The sequence below is a fragment of the Diachasma alloeum genome, unplaced genomic scaffold (genome assembly GCF_001412515.2).
Source record: "Diachasma alloeum isolate Michigan unplaced genomic scaffold, Dall2.0 Dall_scaffold_00339, whole genome shotgun sequence".
NCBI lineage: Eukaryota > Metazoa > Arthropoda > Insecta > Hymenoptera > Braconidae > Diachasma > Diachasma alloeum.
In genome coordinates this window covers 839,499-858,414 of record NW_021680478.1, presented here as the reverse complement: position 1 = coordinate 858,414, position 18,916 = coordinate 839,499, and the positions used below count along the sequence as shown (strand labels likewise).

Sequence of the window (18,916 nt, the reverse complement as noted above, 5' to 3'; positions counted from 1 at the left end):
ATTTCTATAGGATTTCTAGTGGAATTCTATTGAAAAATTCAATTTGTTTCTTGCGCTGGTTCTATTCAATATTCGATAAGAAAAAATCGATAGATTCCGAATTTCTAGTCGAATTTTTCTCTTGAGATTTTTTCTGTCAGAATTATTTACCGCAATTTTGCCAAGTTTTTTCCGCTGGATTTTTTTTTGTTTTGCATTGCAGAAACCGAGTGGAAAAAACTTGGAAAATTGATGCCCAAGTTTTCCTACAGAAAAAATCTCAAGAGAAAAATTCAAATAGAAAGAGAATGCGCACAAAAAACAAATAGAATTTTTCAATAGAATTCCAATAGAAATCCTATAGAAACCCCATAGAATTAGTATAGAATTGCAATAGAATTTTTTAGCCAATTCACTAGTTTTCTATTGAACTTTCTATTAGTTTTTGGCCGATCTTATTGAAATGTTCAACAGAAAATATTATATGGAAAAAGTCAAATGAATTCGATTTTTTTTATGCAACCTATTTCATTGAGATATTTTCTATAGAATTTCCTCAGCTCAAATTTCTAAAGATTTTTTATTCGATCTTCTTGATGATAAGAAAAACAAATAGAATGAAAAAAACTTGAAAATTTGAGCCGGGGAAATTCTGCAGAAAATATCTCACGAGAATAAGTTATATAGAAAAATCTAACTCTATTGAATATTTCAGTAGAATCGGCCAAAAACTAATAGAAAATTCAGTAAAATGCCAATAAAATTTTCTAACGAATTCAGTAGGTTTTCTGTTAAATTTTTTCGTGCGTGAAATGAGGCATTATTTCATTCAAAATATATTATTGAATACGATTCCGTTGAAATCGCCTACAATAAGGTTTCAGATCACCGGAATGTGATGCAATCCAATAACTATTAAAATTCGATGAAATATTCGAGGAATACGAAGGAATATATGATCGATTGTAGCCCTCAGAATCAACTGTTGAAGGATAGTTTAATCATACAATCGACTAAAAGTGACGACATATTCCGTGTTTCATTGGCACTATCGAAAAGCACTGAGCGTTTGAGTCAAAAAATAATCCCCCCGTTTTACAACATTTTTCTCTCAGCGTATTTTCGTCTCTGGTTATCGGTTATTTGGTGGTTTCCCTTAGTTTATGACGGTACACATAGCCCACGAACATGCATCATGCATATTTTCAACGAAAACCTATTTATTTCTGCGATTTAGAGTCTTGAAGTGACGAAATAGCCTTTGAAAAATATTGAAATTGGAGTAAAAAGCCTCGAAACATAACAGAGACGTTGAAATTTGTGGGAATAATTGTTTTCCAGTCGTCGGATAAAAATAACACTCCGTATAAATTAATATTTATCAAAGACTCTTCACCACTTCACTACTGCGTAATTAAGTGGTTAAGATAATCCCTAGACAGACACGAAGAATTAAAAATTATCGAGTAATGACTTTCTGCCTTCAAGAGGTTTAACATTAAGTAAAATACATCGGAAATCTCGGAGGATAAAAAAATCTAATGCCCTTATTGCTCGTCTTCCTCGTTGGAGTAAGTCACGTACCTCACCGATGATTTTTCCCCGATAATGAGGGACTGAAAGGAGAGATAAAGGAATTAAGTACGAAGCCTTGGGAAATTGTATTTCATTGGCATGCAGTAATTGTTTGAGGGGATGAGAACCTTCTTCTCTTCTTTTGTTGGAGGTGCCTTCAGGAAGTACATGAGTGGAGCGTACAAAAAGCAGAGGATTGCGATGCCAAAGAGCATCCACTCGAATCCTATGGTGTTGACTAGTGTACCACTTAGTGCAGGACCTGAACATTAATTAAAAGAATCCCAATTAATTCATTCGAATCGGTGACTCGTGATAAATAGTCAAGTGGAATTTGAGTGACAAATTCAATCCTGAGTTTTTGAAGAATATCTCCGAATCTAAGAGAGATAACGAAATTCTCGTAATGACCTTTTTTGTAGAGCGAATTGAGGGCTGCAAAAAAGGTCCTGACGGAAAATCTGCTATCTCGCTTAGATTCCGAGATATTCATTGAAAACTAGCCCATTTGAGTTCTGAATTCCATTTTTGGTTTAAAAAAATTTAGTGAAACCGATGAAATCGAATGGGGGACAGTGGACTCACCAATGGCGAAACCAAGGCAAAATGCAACATCCCCAATGGCATAAACACTTCCATAAACCGCTGAATGCCGTATATCGACTAGATAACCGAGCTCAGGCATCATTGAACTGTCAACCATGCCAATGGCGAAACCCAGACCAGCGTTGGGGATTATGAGGTGATCAATATGTGTGGCGAGAGGTATCTGCGAAGAAAAATTTCAATGAATAGCACAGTCCTTCAATCAGTTGTTTCATTCGTTATGTTTGAAGCTGAAATCTTTTTTATATTCAAGTAATTCATCATCATTTCATTTATCATTTTATTGATCGCCAACTCCCATATGAGCCCCAGTCGGACCCCCATGGCCCTTATTTGGAACCTCATTCTGACCTTTGTGACCGTTAATCTGACCCTCGGGACCTTTATTCCGACCCTCACTATCACCCTCGTGACCCTTGTGACCCTTATTCTGACCAGGGATAACCATATTCATAAACTATAATTACCGTCAAATTTTGAAGTAATCAGTTCGTTAATACCACTCTTCAATTTTTAATTACCGCAGTAATTATCAATTTAAATATTCAAAATTCGAATTATTTTGTTAGTCAATAATTTGTAGGAAGATTGACGATTATTGGGTTATTTAGTTAATAGAAAATTTTACAGTTCCATATTATCAATTATTCTACAATTTTTAATTTCCATGAGTATACTTTTTTTTTTTATTTAGCATGAGTATACTTAAACCTTAATCAATGTAAGTCACAAATTCTGTTAATGTTGAAGAATTCTGTGATTGATGGCCATTCCTGATTGTGACCCTTACTATAATCCTCGTCATCCCTATTTTGACGCTTGTGACCCCTCACTTTTGACCCTTAATTTTGGAATAGTAATTTCGAGTACCGAATTTTCATCACCAGAAGTCGGTAGGAGGAAAAAGTAGACGAGAAAAAAATAGCCCACACATCCAAAACGTGTTAAAACCCACTCAACGACCCAACTTGAAAACTTCCCTTGGTCTATTTTTTCCGGGATTCCCACACTGAGAGAAAAATCTGAAGTTCGATTTATAATAAGAAAATGGTTGAGGCATTTTGGTGAACGATACGATTTTTTTTTGTATGCGGCACATAACATTATAGTAACTTCAAAAGCGTAATTTTTACAAATCAAAATGCAGTTAAAATAACCAAAGTTCAAAAGTAACCACGACAGATCTATCGTGAGGAGAACTATAAAATAGTTGCAATGACTACATTCCATTGTAGTAATTACTTCTCCGGCCATAGTTACCGTAACCCATGAAAAATTGTTGAGAACTTTTTGACTACAATTCGATGGTGATGGAATATAATCAGAAGAATTATATTTTTCTCTCAGCGCATAAGCCGATTTGGATTTTTATGACACATAGAGATTTTAGAAGAAAAACTTTTTGGATTTTGATATATAGAGACTTTTAGAAGTTCACTGGTACTTACACACATCAAGCAGAAACCAATGACAACGAGACCGATTAATGAAGCTAGCCACCTGCAAATACCATTTGATAATGAAGCCAAGTGATAGTCGATAAATCATGAGAATTGCCTCACCTCCCCATTCGATGGCCTAGAGGACCGAAAAGATTTGTACCAATCAAGTAACTGATACTAGCAGGTAAAAATGTAGCACCCTGTTCCCACCGTTTTGCATTCATCGTATCCATCATCCAGATCGGTAGGCTCGGCTCCAACATCGCTATTCCCATGTTGGCGAATGTTATAGCCCCTGCGAGCCATAAAAAATTTGGCAATTAAAAATTAGACCTGTTAATATTCATTGGCACGAATTAAGGGGAGACTATTATGAGTTTTAAAAGTCGCAGGCTGTCGGAATGAGATTTCTCATACATTGAAGATTATTTACAAATGAAAGATATGTCTACAAATGAATAATTAGTGAAAAAAAATTAATTGTTTGTTGTTCGTTTGCCCCGCAGACGCTTAAAGTGTTAAAAATAGTCCAGGGCCTCCAATTTTTGAGCTACAGAGTTTTTTTTTCCAAAATTGTTGAAAATGTATACTTTTTTATTTTATTGCATTTTATTTTATACAATGACAATTGTATAAAAATTCCGTAAAATTTCCTACAACCACATTTCGCTCTGGAATTACGGAAAAGATACGTAAGTTTAATTGAATATATCTCTCCGTGCGGTGAGGGAATTTTGAGTTCCGTAATTCTTACGGAACATTTCTCTGTGTGTGATAAATCTCATTCCAATGGCCCGCGAGTTTCAAAACTCATAGTAGTCTCCCCTTAATAATTCGAAATGATCATCGATCGTGAATTACCAGCAGCTATAATAATGTAAGGATCTGAGATGAGGGCTTTCAGAGATGGCGGCGGGGATTCTGTGTAGACGACCGAGGGCTGGAGCATTAGAAGTTGCAATACTGCACACAAAGTCATTGATTAATTAAGGCCTATAATGGGTTGTCGATTTTTTTAGTTGTTGCGGGGGTTTTTTATTCAACTCACATCCATCACCGAGGGCTAGTGCGGACAGTATGAGGAAAGGTGCTGATTTACCAACAAACTCATACATAACACCTCCAAAGGGTGGACCTATTAACACCCCCAGGGCCAGACCTCCGAGGGCTATTCCCATAGCATTCCCCCGTTCTTTGTCGTCTTGGTATCTCTCAGCTAACATTCCCATACCTGAAATTGATTATTTAATCTAATTGCTGTAATATAACACGTGTCAAGAATTATTACAGAAATTGGGATGAGTTTATTCATTTTCATTATGACGTTAGATATTTTTGGGTAAAATTTCCGGAATATTTTTTGTCAACTTTTATCACATTTTGGGTTTTCAGTGAATTCTCAGTGATATCCAGGAATTGACATCGATCAGTAGATTACTAATATGAACAGAAGTTGCCCCTTAAAATAATTAATCATGGAATTGCGTAAATAGTTCTAAATTTTATAGAAGGATTTTCGATTAACCAAATAATCGTCAATCTTCCGAACTCAATTACTGATTGATAAAATAATTTGGAATTTCAATATTTAACTGATGATTAATTTAATAATTCAACTATTGTTGAGTAATATTAACCAATTGACTAATTCAAAATTTAATTTGATTTAAAATTCAAGATTATGCCGATCTCTGTTCATATCTAAAATTTCGATGACTTATTTGATCTCAAAATCATATTGTATTGAAATATTGATAAATTTAAATTGGGATAGATAGAATTGAATGAATAATTTGGAATTGACGAAACCGTCATGAAGATAATTTTTGAAATCACCAGAAACACTAGAGCAGGAAGAACCGATCCCCTGAAGAGCCCTCGCCAGGAATAAAATACTGTAGCTCCGACCGAACGCAAATATAAGAGTCGAAAGGAACATTATGATGAAGCCGGTGAACATCGGAATGCTGTAACCAATCCTGCGGAAAATCCGAGTGATTAATTTCGAAGGGTATTCAGTCATCCTTTTGGAGAGAATGAGAAATGGGACATACTTGTGTGTGAGAGGACCAACAATGGGATTTGTCAACAACTGAACAAAAGCTTTGGACGCAAACATCATACCAACGGCTACGGTTTCCTCCAGGAGTTCTTTGTGGCGAATTTCTTTCTTTGGCTCTAGAGTGGAGGAGAGGTTGAGGGTCGGCGATGTCGAACCTTCAACAGGTCAATTCAATAATTTTACGGTTTTACTGATATTTTCGGAGATTTTTTTTGCACAGAAAACATTATTATTTCTATTTATCCGAAATTCCAGTGAATTTTCTGGAATCAGCGATTCCAGAATTTTTACTCAACAAGAGAAAAAAATCTGGAATAAAAGACAGTATTTTTAATTGAAGCCAACTATTTCCAAATATTGTCCGTTTGAGAAATTTTTTTCATTCTTCAACTAAAAATATTCATTTTTGAATTGAAGAAAAAAATGTTCTTGGATAAGGAATTTACGAATTTTTATTCAAAGCAGGAATCCTCGAATGAATTCCGTTGTTTTCATGTATTCTTCATTTACGAATATTATTCTTCAATCTCTATTTTCTAATAGAGATATAAAACATCTTGTGAGACCATTTCAAAGAATCGAAACCTTCTGTCTGATCAAAACGTCCGTATCTACTTCACCGCGCTTGATTCACTCGGGATATCCAAATACTTTAGCGATTCTTCTTCCGTGAAATGTTTTTCTACCTTTGCAGTCGCTTATCAGAGCTTTTTACTTTTTTAAAATTATTTATTCATAATTTTTCAAAACTTCTGCATGATGCAGAACTCAATTGACAATTTCAGATGACGAAAGATGAAAAAAAAACATCGAGATAACGTTCGAAAGATAGTACACCCGGGCCTTAAAGTCGATAACTATCGATATCTCGCAACTCAATCACGCTTATTCCTCATTGGTTTCACAGTCGTCTTAGGCAGTTGATTTTAATTCAGGACTCTCTAAATTTTGAGATTTTCAATTATGATTGTTACAATTATAGCGCGCTGTAGCGCGCGTTCGGTCTCGTCAGTGTAAATTGGAGAGCCTCAACTCACCAAGTGTAGTAAGCCCGGCAGCATTGGAAGTATTGAGAAGAAACTGGAGATCCTTGCCAGATGAATCATTCAGCGGACACGTGCATTTACCTGGTGGAGTTGGTGTGCTAGGTGAATTTACAACAGTTGATTGAGTCGTGTGCCCAATGGAGACATCCGGCTTTTCCGTCCCATTCGGGTGATTTATGTCAAATAAAAATCCTGGGATAATCGGTACTGCAAAAATAAAAAAAAACATCTCCATTCGTACCTCATCTCCAGTGATTCAGCTTAAGAGGAGAATTTTTTTCTCAAGGGGGCATATACATTGGGGGTGTAACTCAGTGGTAGAGTGTCTGCTTCGCATGCTGAAAGTCCTGGGTTCAAATCCCAGCTCCTCCAGTCATAATTTTTTTTCACCCCATAACTCTCAAGTTTCCGGTTATCTATCTTATTTTCAACCTCTTGATTTCACGAGGTGAAGAATAAGCGTAAAAAGTTACCACCATTTGGAGCATCTGGAGGTGCTACATAAATGCATGACCACTTATCTGGATTGGTACAGCCGTGACACACTGAGTGTCTATATATTTTTTATCCCCTCTCCTTATCCTTTTACCACTCAGGGGGCGAAGACGACTTGGAATTAATAGCTATTGAATTAAAGATTTTGGGGGTTGAAAGGTAGATACGAATGAGTGATTCTGACCACATGCCGTCACATCTTATATCGTGGATGGAAACATCTAGAGGAAATGATTTTATGAATGATGATTGATACAATTTTTGTTGTTGAGCATTTTTAAAAGTCCTTTGAGGCGGAAAAAATGAGAAAATTTATATTCTTGACTTAATTCTCTATTACGAATTATTGAAAACACCAATATTTTGATGGGAATAAATACTTCGAGTGGATGATTTACTGAAATGCATGAAACAATTTATAAAACATCGACTTCTTCGTTCAAAACGCATCAATTATCATAATTTGAACATTCGTAAGACTAAAAATTTTTATGGATCATAGATATCATTGCAGATTTGGGGGGTCGAAAGATACGAATGGTAGAAAAATTTAGAGAAAGCGATTTCATGAGCGATAGTAAATATAATGATAGGCGTTGAACAGTTCTACTTTCCTTTCAGGCGAAAAAATTGAAAAAATATATTTTTATTAATCCAATTTTCCATTATTAATCTTTGCCGAACATCATTTTCATGAAAATAAATGCTTCGAGTAGATGATTCATCGAAATTCCTGAAATAATTCATAAAATGTCGAGTTCTACTTTTAAAACGCATTAATCATCACAATTTGTGCATTCGTAAAATCACAAATACGACTTTTTATTACGTATGATGGACTGCATTGCCGGGATTAACTATAATTGGTCATATAGGAACCATTTTTTCCACCCAATGATGTTTATGGAGAATGAAAAAGATAGTTTGATGTATCGTGAAATTATTAGGTACTGGAATGCCCCGTCGACAAATCCCCGTATCAATCCCCATCCATTTTTCCTCAGCGAGACTGATCGAAGAAGGTATATAACCTTGTACAGCATATACTCTGTCGTAATGCGATTGGCAATTCTGCTGAATCCCCCGGACGGAAATGAAATTTACGAGTGTTTCTGCATAGGGACAAGACGGTAACGTTTGATTTTCTTTCTCAACGCTCAGTCGAGAGTGAAACTTATTTACGATACGAAATTTGATAAGGTGATTTTGTACGGGTGTTGGGAGAGCAAATCAAGAGACATTTATCGTCGGAAATTTTCTTCTCTGCAAGGAAAATCCATTGACATTTCATGCTGAATAATTAAGACAACACGGGGTGAGATATTCAGTAAAAATTACGGAACTCACAATTCGCTCACCGATTATGGAAAACATACGTAATTTTTATTGAATATTTCTCTCCGTGAAGTGGAAAATTGCTCTTGTCTTGTTTATAGTATATAATTATTTTTGCTAATAAATTAGCAATATGCTTCCGAATGGTTATTTTGCACATCATTTCCTTCTATCATGTATAATTCATTTTCATACTTATTTCATTTTATTAAATTGAATAAGATTTCGCTTTACCTAATTTCGTCAGATTTTCAACTTCGTTGAAAGTTATCAGTATCATTACTCTTATTATCCCTTGTCTTTTATACAACCGATTGCCATTTTTACAGTTCTATCTCTCTCCTAAGCCCTTCGATAAAAAGTTAATAGAAAAATTTTATTTACACATTCTTGAATGAATTTGAAACGTCACATCTGATGAAACCATCAGAAAGCAAACAAACGTTTTAAGCTATGATTGAATTCTGATTTGCAAAAAATATAAAATTTTTGAAAATTTTCGAATAAATCAAAATAACGATTATTGCTGTCGCCTTCATCGTCGAACTCGGTCAAAGGGACATCCAAACAAATTTTTTAAGCCATCATTCAATCAATTCAGAACATTTTTTTTTAGTTATCGTGGGACAACAGATTTTCGAAAAAATTGAAAAATTAAACAAACTGATCGATGAATTAAATTTCAATTAATGGCGATCGATAGGGCTCAACAATATCTACATTAAAAAAAAAAAGATTCAATTCCATCCATTCATTAGCGAAAAATTGAAGAAAAACTTTACCACACAGATACGCACGGACACGGTCTAAAATAGTATATTTTGGCGAATGTGAGTTGCCGAAGGCTCGGGCTGCAATTAAATGAGCCAGAATTTTTTTTAAGCTGTATGACAAAAATAGCATTTTCGGAATTTTTCGATCATAATGGGTCGATATAACACAAAAAATCCATAACTTAAATTTGAGCAATTACAATAGTTCCATTCGGAAGGAAAAAAATTATTCCATCGTTTTCCGATTGATAAAGTCAGAGTTCACTCCATTTGCCTCCGTTTATTTCCAACTTTTTCTTCTAAATGGACTTGAAGAGTTGAAAAAGTTGATGACAAGTGCGAGGGCGTTGGCCACTTGACCTTATTCACTATTTCAGGTGGAGTTGGTGGCGTCCAAGAACCCAAGAAAAACCAGTTATCGTCAAAGACCCGGAGACAAGGGTCTGGTGGACTTGAAAAAATTTTCAAACTCACATTTTTGTCGGGACTCAGTCTCACGACTCGTTTTATTTTCACTTGCCAATGGGGAGAAAGAATTTTCAAGTTCAACTTAACTCAGCTCCTCTCTTCTCGTCTTCGGTTTTTTTCTTCCTTTTGCCTGTACTGTTACTCGAAAGGATACCTAATTAAATGTGGCAATCTTTATCGCCAGATCCGCGCCGATATTAGAGGAAATAATTACGGGAGAGAGAACAGCCTGGGGAAGAGCTTTTTCATTAAGCTATTTGAACTGGAGGCTTACTCTTTTTCATTTGCTGAGGTCTGAGGAATCAGGATTATCATTCTTTTTCAGGATTTTTCACAATTCGCGGTGAAATTGGGATTTTAGTATTTCATTATTCAATTTGTGACTTAAATGAGAGAACGGAATGTTCTTGAACCAGAGATTTAAGATTAACTTAAAAAAAAAATTTTTTTAATTCAATTTTTTTCTTGTTCAATAAAATTCTGGACTAAAAGATAGAATTTTTAATTGAAAACAATCAGTTTAAAGTATTTTCCACTTGAAAATTTCTTTTGTGCTTTAATTGAGAACATTCATTCTTGAATTGAAGAAAAACATTCTTAAATCAAGAATTCCAGATTATTCATTCGAAAAGAAAAAAAAACGGAATAAAAGAAAGCATTCTTGATTGGAAACAACTGTTGAAAACTATTTTCCATTTAGTGATTTCTCTAAACATTTGATTGAGAATATTTATTGCTGAATTAAATTTAAAAAAATCTTGAATCAAGAATTTCAGAATTTTTATTCAACAAGACAGGAATCCTTGAATGAAGTCCATTTATCCATGTATTCTTCATTTGAGGATATTATTTCTATTGGAATACATGTACTCACCTACAGTTGTGAGTAACATATTGTCTAGAAGTAGGGCAATAGCAACAATCACGAGGACGAGTTGCCGAGACTCTCGACAACGCTGAAGCCAGCCACTCCACGCTGCACCTGCCATCTTCCCCAGGTTATTCTTCGCTTGATGATCTTCGATACCTTGAAATCAAATCAGAGAGTGTTTTCGTCAATGTCGAGGGGTAAAAGCTGGAGGGAGAGCAGCCTGAGGTTGTTTTAAATCACATTTCGACTGGTAAAATGTTTTTCGCGTGAGTTCGACGAAGCTCTTTTCCTAAAATTGGTTTACTCGTCGCAGACATCTCAAAAATTCCGAATTTTACTCCATCGATAGACTTTCAGATTCCCCGGATTTATATTAGGAGAAAATGCTAGGAGAATTTGTTGCAGAAAATTAAATTTTCAAGAAGAAATGGCTTCGGAAATTCGTCTTAAAATCACTTCTCATGATGATAATTCAACGTTTAAGAAGTGAACAATAGAAATTCACTTTTTTTTCCGTCAATTTAATTTGAATGTTGTTTTTTAAAATGGTTCTGGTTTTTTTTAATGTTTGAGAAAATAGGGGAAATTTTTTTTTGTAGAGAAAAATTACGACAAAACAAATTCTCTGTTATTTTCCCATGAAGTCGAGATATTGTCAAGAGAAGGCATTAGAAATTGATAATTCCCATCCATTTCCAGGAAGCTCTCCTGCTAAAATAGTTTTATTAGTCTCAGGCAAAAATTGCGAATTCAATTCCTCTACTACCAGATTTACCTTTGAAACCGCCCACTTTAGGAGACATTCCGGCAACGTCGCGTCATGGCAATTTCATTTTTTTTTATTAGTGGCAATTTCATTTAACATGTCAAAAAATAATTCATCTGTTCGAAATAATTTGGTTTCTTTAGGCATTTTGGGAAATATGTTGTTCTAAAAACTACTGTAGTTTTTTAGACACTTCAATTGACAATGTGAAAATTTTAGGAATTTTTCCGGTTAGCCAGTCAATTGTAATTAAAGAAAAACGAGGCGCGGCGGGGTTTTCCTCATAGGGTGACCAATCTAGGGTTACCCCTAGATAATAATAAAAGAATAATATTGAAGAATCGCAAGATTGATGGTCAGAATTAAAATCACTTAGGAACTAAATTCTATTTTTAAGAAGTGAAAAATGGCAATTCGCGTTATTTGTTGTTAATTTAATTTTGATATTTCTTTCATAAATGTTTTAAAAGCAGCGAAAAAAAAATTGTAAAGAGAAATAATAACAAAAAATGCTCTCTGATATTTCCCCTCCAAATCAAGATATCGTCAAGCCCACAAGGCATTAGAAGTAATTCCCATCCATTTCCGGATTACCACATCACCTCATCACTGAAATCAATATGTACCAATTTTAATAATAAATACGAGGGGCCCTCATCCTCCATCATCACCCGACAAAAAAAATTCCCTCAAACCCCAGTGCTTGCACGTGTCAGGATGGCCCAAGCGGAACTTAATTGTCTTCCAAAGGGGAGAAAAGGAACCAAGTACTGGGAAGATGGAGAAGCTGAGGGGTTTGTGGTGGAGCGAGTACAAGTGGAAGATGCGAATGAATTGAAAGGCATCGAGGCGAGCTGCGAGGCAATTTTCCTCATCGTCAACCTATAAGTAAGGAATTGAAAGAGACTAAGAGAACAAAAAAATTGTGAAAATCGATGACTGAATGGCTTCGATTTTACCTCTTTCATGTTCCGGTATTTTTGCCAAAAAGGGGAGTAATTTTACGAATGGCGGCAATTGGGCCTCATTATCACCTCACTTACACAATTTTGCTTATAATATTTATCCCCTTCACCCTCGATCACTCGCTCAAAGAGTGCGGCGCCGTCTTTTTTCGTTTTTTTACATTTTAGCGTGTTTCTCGACGCTTAAAGGTGCCAAGTGAATTTGAAAAAAGATTCAAAAGAATTTTTTCTTTCCCTCCATCATTGGAGAAATATGTATCCATCCGACGAAATTTCAAACCCGCAACCGGAACTAGACATCGAGAAAATAAATGCGGAAAATCTTCTCTATTTCGCGTGACGAACCTCGAGAAAGCATGAGATCAAATGGGTACGGCGGGTTGAAATATCTCTCTTATTCACAACGGTACCCCATTGTTTTTTGTCGCCATCACATTGAACACATCATTCCCCATATCTTCAAATTTTTTCAAATTTTTCTTGAGTTCCTAGGGGGTTGAAACGTTCAATTTAATCAAAACTCCATAAGAGGCCGTGTATAAGACTGATTTTGTTTATTTTATTTCTCGATATCCATAAGTTCTAAAATTTTAAAATTGTCACCGATGTTCACCATCTGTCTAATACTATTAATTAAAAAAATTATAACTTTGTTGGTGAATGTCAATTTTCAAGGTCATCGCCAAATTCACTTGGCACCCTTAACCCTAGTCACCAAACGCGCCCCTGCGATTTTGGTCACCTCCGCGGGGATTCCCCGTCGTGTTGTTTAGGCTTTAGCGTTGCCGAATTCACTCTACATTGCCAGAGCGCCTTTAGCGAGTTTCCGGCAACGTCGCGTTATGGACAGTTCCATTTAACATGGGAAAAAGAACTTCACCTGTCCGGAATAATTTGTTTTCTTATCTCACAGTTGCGTTTTTGAGGAATATTTCCGAATGTACGAGAGATGGCAAAATATCCTTTTTTGTTCAGCGATTGATTTTCCGATAAATATCTGAACCCACACGTTTTGAAAAAAAATTCTGAAATCAATTTTTCTCTCTAAATAATTTTAAATCATTTACAATTATTCAAATCGTGTTGTCATCACGTGAAGTCCATCTTCAATTCTCCTGGCCTCGAAGTTAATTAGCTAGTTTCCATTACACTGAGGATTTATACATAAGCAGTATGAATCATCAAGCACTAGACTGATGTAAAAGCATGAGGAAAGAACGATTGGCGAAAGGGAGGGGAATCAATCAGCATTTTCTTGAGAGCACAGTCCCCAAGGGTGCTAGCATTATTCTCGTGAAACGAACCACAAGGAGTGGGTGGGCTGGGGTGGGGGCGAAGAAGTGGTGAAGTGCGGTACACAGTCGGTAGACTTTTCCTTCATCCTCCGTCACGACGTTTACGTGAGGGTTCTAAATCAGCGTCTCGTTCTAGTAATTATAGGAAAGAATGACCGCTACGAGATGCTGGAGGTATTTGCTCAGGACTCCGACGCTGGAGAGTTTTATGTGAATGATTATTCGACGTTGGGGGAGTTAAATACTATTTTTAACGCTCATTCACAGTTGAATAGAGGTTTTTTATTCATTCATTAATTATTAATTGATTTAATTAACAGGAATCTTTTGATTTAATTCATTTGTTGTTTAGTTTTAATTATGACATAATTCTGCAGGAAATTGAACAACAAAAATTGAAATAATTCATTTCTAAATTGCGTGTGTTAATTATTTTTGTTGTTACTGAATTTTCTAAATTTTTATCGATTTCCATAACGAATAATTTAAGAGAGAAATGTGAAAAACATTTTTACAGCAATTTTTTTTCCTGCAGCAAATGTTATTTGACATTTTTGGTTGAAATCAATCATTAATGAGATAGATCAACAGTTATAATAAATCATAATTGATACGAAGGAATTGTTGACATACAGAAAATAAAAGCTGAATCTCTCGCAGTAAAATTCACTCGACTTCACACAATTAAAAAAAAATATCTACCTTTTCAATCGGGTTTTTAAACTATTAATCCCATAAAATCCCGAAATATCCCATTATTTCCATAACGCATAACATCAGAAAGAATGTACCATTTTAATTGCAAAATTCTTCAAAATGAGACAGTTCTACAGGAAATTAAACAACAAAAATTAACTTTTCGTCGGTCTCCATAAATTTTTGAAAAGACCAAATGATTAAAACACTTTTTTAAATAAACTACAGGTGTAATTATCACTCCCCATTTGGTTCGAATATTTTTCTCCCCTCGGCATTATTTATTCCCACCGTTAAACCCGAGTAGAAGGAGAATCAAATTGAATTGAATAGGCCAGCTCATTCGATTGACATCAGCGCGGTTTGCAATCGACAGGTGTGAAGGGATAGCCGATAGTGTCCTCTCGCTCCGGCCATCCCGATCAAGTGGCATCCACTTTACCCAGTCTCATTATCAAAAACAAAATAATTGGCCTCAATCATTCCACAAAACCTCGAGCCACAGCCACCACATCCTTTTACACTTCACACGAATCGGAAAAACACGTCACGTACTAGCGTTTGACCAAAAAGCTCAAATCGCTCGACTCACCCATCACGAAAAAAAAAATGTATAAAAGTGGGGAAAAAAATAATCCTCCGGCTAATAGAAAAATCGTGTCAGACGTCATATCCGGCGAGGAATTATGGTGGACGTGACCATGCACCTCACATCTTTCACCCTCGGACTTTATTGTGATCGATATTAGAACAGGTGATATCAAGACTTGTTGAGGAAGTGAAAGCCTTTTGTCTCACAGTCAGTCGATGAAAAATAAAACTACGTTATGCGACCTATTGATGCTCAACTCGAGCAGCATTCTGAGATTGTAACAGAGTTAAGAGGCAGAAGGCGCAGGGCAACTCCCCAGAATGGTCTCCAATTAGTCATATCGCTCTATCTGCCAGCTCAGTTGCCTCCACAACTCGCAATAGATGGGTTTCCATACTGCGTTCTATGGGTAAACTCACGTTTCTGGGTACAACTTTCTAAGATGGTCCATTAGTCGTTTCTCATTTAGTTGGGATAACTCGCTTAGGCATGTCTGCTCATGCGAATTGACAGCTTCAGACGATGAAGTTTACTAATAGGGGATTGAAGAACAAGATTTAGTGACTTTGAGATGAAGTTTATTGAACGAAAATTTAATTTTGAGTTTATTTGTGGCAAACAAGTGCCCTCATGCAAACGAATGGCTTTAATTGGGAGAAATCCTTTTTTTATTGTTTTTTAAATCATCATTGTGTGCTTTACATCAAATGATTTGAAATTAAATTTACTTTCTAGTTCATTTATCCTGATTAAATCTACTCGGGGGATTACAAATTGGAGACTGAAAATTTTCAAGAAGGGACGATCGACTAGAAAATGGCGAAAATTTGTTTTTCTTTATTTGTGTCGGTGGAAACTTGGAATCACCGTTTTTGGAATATTATGATCTAATTTTAACGAGAGGAAATGAAAAAAATTTGAAAAATCGTAGGCTGGAAAAAAAATTAGATTTTCAATGTCTCCGGAAAGTTTTAAAATCAATTTGTTTCGAATAACGAAAGAATACCCACAAATTCGATTTCTATCCTCGTCTTTTGATAGAATGAATAGAATAAATGCCAGAAATTGAGAACTGGAGACTAAAAATTTTATGGAATTATTATAATGCAATTCCTTCTCTCGGTGTGAGGTTCTAATTGACATCAAATAATTTTATGAACTTGGGAAAAATTCACGAGTTAAACTACCCGACCCTCCTGACCCAAATGATTTAATTTTGCATGACATCGCATGAATCAAATCGTTGAAATCCCGTCAATTATTGTTTCTGATTTATTAGCCAGATCCATCAGCAAGTGCGTGGTTTAAATGCACTCCTCCCTTCCCACGTCTCGGGCTCTTTCTCGCTCACCAGCCCCATCCATTTTGCTACCTCGTCTCGCCACTTTGTCGTGCGATATTGCACTCTAAACGAGTTACTTCGTCAATTACGTTATCCACTGCGGAAAATGCTCTGCCCCCAGCCCTCACCTCTCCCCCGCCCCTCTTGCGCTCCCTCTCCCTCTCTCTCTCTCTTTCTCTCTCTCTTTGCCCGTCTCACATCCAACACCTACAGCCCCCTATTCTTGTCCCTAAATAGATGGCCATCAATCGAAATATCTCAAATACGCCATGAATCCTTAATGAGACTCATGAATACGTTGATCTCTATTACAGTTGAATCTATCTCTCGTCTCTCATCATGATTGGTAAGCTGCTTAGTGGATTATACATGTGCGAGACGTGTACTTAGGCTAATTCATGTCTACTATTTTTCTGAATCGAGTGTGTTAATTATTATCCCATAAAATTCAATTAACTCTCGCATGTGCTAAATATCGAATTATTTTTACAACGAATAATTTTAGAGAAAAGTGGGAAAAAAAAATATTGCAAATTTTTTCTCCTACAAAAAAAGTTATTTGACGTTTTTTGTTAAAATCAATCATTAATGAAATAGATCAACAATTATGAAAATCAAAAGTGATACGAGGGGATTGTTGACACACAGATGATAATAGCTGAACACCTCGCATTTAAATGCACTCGACGTCCAAAAATACAAACAAATATCAGTAAGAAGGAAAGAATTAGCTGCGAACCACTTTTTTTTTAAGTTTTTTGAGTTTTCAAATTATTAATTCCATAAAATGCAATTCATTTTTAACATTTTCTAAATATGAAATTGTTTTTATAACGAATAATTTTATTTACTTTTTAAAAACAATGATTTTTTACTTTTTTTTGTTAACATCAATAATTAATGAGATCAACAATCGTAAAAAAATAGAAATTGACACAAAGAAATTGTTAATGTACAGATAATAAAAGCGGACACCCTCTTAATTGAGTTTATAAATGATTAATTCCATAAAATCCCTAAATATCAAATTATTCCCATAACGAATAATATCGGCAAAAAATGTAACGTAACATTTCCATTGCGAGTTGTATCTTCTAAAAAATGTCCGCCATTTATTATTAAAATCACTCATAAATGATGAAAACCAACAATAAAAAATAAAAAATGACGCTGGCAAATTGTTAACAGAAAGTAAAACCCTCGCAGTAAAATTTCCTCGCCTCTCCAAAATAGAAAAAAGTATCCGTAAGAAAGAAAATAGCCGCACGAAGTTGGTTCATCTTATCGGTTACCACCTCTGACGAAACCAGTAATAACGTTATCACCGTTAATTACAGGGACACGAGGGGGTTCAACGTTAGACTCTAGAAGTGATGGCAACAGCAGTAAAGTAGCCTCCTACTACCCGGTTATACCAGGTTATGCAGATTGCTTTGTAACCTTGTTAACGATCACTCTATTAAACATTAACCTTGTCATTTTAGTGCGCCTACACTCCCTCGCCCCAGGAGGGACAAATTTTAGTTGTCAGATATGTACCCTAGGCATGTATACATAAACGCTCCCGGAAACTTTGTCATTTTACCCGATGTCCATGTATGTGGGGATGAATCTGGGGTTGACACATGGAAATGAGTGAGAGGATGTGTGCCAGGAAATTCATTGACATCCGCTTGGAAATCAAAGGAATGTTCACGGAATTTTCTTCAATTATTCCGGAATATTTTACTAGATTTTCCAGCTAGTTTTTGCCACCTTTTTATGCTTTTAGCAACTAAAATCGTATGAATTTTATTTACTTCAATTGAAAGCGATTAGTACTCTTGGGTTTTCTACAAATAAATAAACAGATATTTTTTTTAATTCTCAGAATGAAATTTGATTCATGCGAATTGAGTCAATTGCCCAAAAAATACTGATAATGAAACCCCACTTCCGCTAGTTCACTTCTTCCCCAAAAAATAACAGATTGAACCCAATGTGATTTGAATGAAGCTAGAAAAATGAAAAACTTACCGGAGCGCGTCGATCTTCAGCAATCACGCTAGTCCCGCAGGTGAAATTGTTCGGACCCTTTGTAGCCCTTGGTAGCAGCCTTGAGCCGGCCCCGCGGCATTCTCGCAACTACCGGTCTAGACAATTCAGTTGAATTGACAAAAATAGTTAACTAAATGTATATCGACGGCGGTGGCTGTGTGGGATTGGCATGCGAGAGACTCGGGTTCGATTCCCGGCTGAGAGGCCAAAATTTGTAACACTAAATCTCAAGAGAGGTTTCCCCTTGTCCTCCGGCGAAAGTGGTGCAGGGGGTTGGGGGTGGGAAGGGAACAAATCGTAAAGACCCGAGAGGGTGTACGAGAAAAAAAAATTAGTTGCCAAAATGTGAAAGTATTTAGTTGATTCTGAGTTATACCTGTTATCCCCCGGTCTGCCTTCCACGCGTGTCTCCCGAACGTCTTTGACAAGCGGTCGACTCTTGCCAATCCTCACGATCTCGCTCGACGGAGAAGTCATACCCCTACCCTCGCGTCGATCCAAAGCGCATGGTCCAGAGAAACGTTTTACCACCACCCTCAATCATTTCCTGCATCACTTTTTCCCTCATTCC

The 18,916-nt window shown here is 36.0% G+C and overlaps 1 protein-coding gene and 1 non-coding gene across 2 annotated transcripts; one reads left to right on the top strand and one right to left on the bottom strand.

Moving 5' to 3' along the window:
* Positions 1–745: 745 nt before the first annotated feature.
* LOC107040621 (synaptic vesicular amine transporter) lies at positions 746–18,797 on the bottom strand. Its single transcript, XM_015260765.1, has 13 exons — positions 18,722–18,797; positions 18,325–18,440; positions 10,656–10,808; positions 6,702–6,917; positions 5,657–5,819; positions 5,439–5,581; positions 4,651–4,833; positions 4,464–4,565; positions 3,723–3,897; positions 3,609–3,660; positions 2,140–2,323; positions 1,683–1,816; positions 746–1,595 (listed from the first exon to the last, which is right to left on the bottom strand). Exons 3-13 carry the CDS (start codon positions 10,768–10,770, stop codon positions 1,527–1,529), a joined length of 1,536 nt encoding a protein of 511 aa, XP_015116251.1. The 5' UTR covers positions 10,771–10,808; positions 18,325–18,440; positions 18,722–18,797; the 3' UTR covers positions 746–1,526.
* Positions 7,011–7,082, top strand: Trnaa-cgc. The gene has a single exon. It is a non-coding gene; the product is annotated as a tRNA-Ala (tRNA).
* Positions 18,798–18,916: the final 119 nt, after the last annotated feature.